Consider the following 1,462-nt stretch of genomic DNA (forward strand, 5'->3'; position numbering starts at 1 on the left):
AGAGCAATACATGTACAAGATAAGAATTTTGAGTTCTTATAAATATATGTGACGTTCTAGAGTGAATTGAATATCGTATTAAACTAAATAGTTTTACAAGTGTACTTTTGCCTATTGAAAAGTTCATCATAATTGAACAACTCAGTCTTGGTTGTTTCCTTCCTTGATATGTCTTTCAAAAACTCCCACGAACTACGAACATAAGAGCCTATCAAGTCATTGATGAAAATTGAAGTGCGGAAGCTTTTTACTCTGATAAAGCACTTCTTGCACGAATTCTTTCGTTACAAAGAATACTAATGAAGTACATCTTGTTTTTCTTTCATGTTGTTGTCTTTCTCTGTCACACAGTTTTAAGCATTACCCGTTCGCCAGTGGCTAATTTAAGTTTCTTTTTATTGGAGTTCACTGGTTCTCATATCTTTGAGTAGAGTCTTACAAGCAGTTTATTCCTTTCCTTTATACAGCATGTTATATCCCTCAACCATATTTCCCGTGATCTTGCCAGTACCCTTGTGAACAATCCTGGCATGTAACCACTCCCAATTCGGGAGCCAGCCATTGTAATTATTATTGCTGAGCCCAAAAAATTTACTCTTAGTTGTCGGTTCCTCGTCGTCTGGAATCGCCATGTAAAAATTACCACCGTTTTGTGCTCTGATAAAACTGTCTTGTCCTACAGGCTTGGATGGATGGGTTACGTTCTTCTGGAACATAATAAAACATTTCTTACCGTACCAATCAAGTTCTTTTATTGGTGAAACCAACAAAACGAAACTTCGACTGGTAATCGGCCCAGAGGCAGCAGTTCGTGAGTAGGTAACATACTCGCCGTGATCGTTAGACTCCAGTACCTCCAGGTCTGTAAAAGCTTTGTCCCATTTTGGGCGAGTATCCTGGGTGGAGGGATCTAACATCTTCAGCACATACTCGACAGGCATTTCCATGTCAAACGTGAAAAGTACTTTGACGGGGACCTCTTCCTCCGGGTATGATTTAGTCCAACAAACAGACCCAGGACCTTTCACTGCCTCCTTCCATCCACCTTTCTCCAAATCCTCTTTATACCACTTAGCTCTCGCGATCTCCTTTTGGAAGTCGAATGATGAGGACGTTTGCTCTTGGGCCTGCATAGCTGTTTACTCTGCAATAAACAGGTTAAGAGACTTTTAACAGAAGAGTAGAGTAGAAATCTCTATTTAAGTCCTGTCATACAAATGGTCTTCCTAAGAGTTGTGAGTCATGATTATTACTGATTTTACTAAACTAGAATTTAAATTCTAAATCCTAAATTACATGTAAGAATAAAATATCACTGAAAACTTAAAAATATATAAAAAGGTTAAGTCTCTGTTACGAGCCTATAAAGGACCGGCGCTTATCTCCGGTTTCTGAAGCATGAAGCGACGAGGAGTATTTATACTCCCCCCTGGATGGGATGCTAGTCCATCGCAGGGTTACC

At 39.4% G+C, this 1,462-nt stretch overlaps 2 protein-coding genes across 2 annotated transcripts in view; one reads left to right on the top strand and one right to left on the bottom strand.

Annotated features, from left to right (window-relative positions):
• LOC138055998 (serine protease 23-like) overlaps positions 1-1,144 on the top strand; it is a 23,150-nt gene extending 22,006 nt beyond the window's left edge. Inside the window, exon 5 of the mRNA XM_068901852.1 lies at positions 1-1,144. This exon is cut by the window's left edge and continues 1,511 nt beyond it. The gene's annotated coding sequence lies outside the window, so the exon portion shown is untranslated.
• Positions 447-1,133, bottom strand: LOC138055999 (uncharacterized). The gene has a single exon (XM_068901853.1). The coding sequence runs from the start codon at positions 1,131-1,133 to the stop codon at positions 447-449; it is 687 nt and encodes a 228-aa protein (XP_068757954.1).
• Positions 1,145-1,462: the final 318 nt, after the last annotated feature.

Source organism: Montipora capricornis, chromosome 7 (assembly GCF_036669925.1).
Source record: "Montipora capricornis isolate CH-2021 chromosome 7, ASM3666992v2, whole genome shotgun sequence".
NCBI classification, from domain to species: domain Eukaryota; kingdom Metazoa; phylum Cnidaria; class Anthozoa; order Scleractinia; family Acroporidae; genus Montipora; species Montipora capricornis.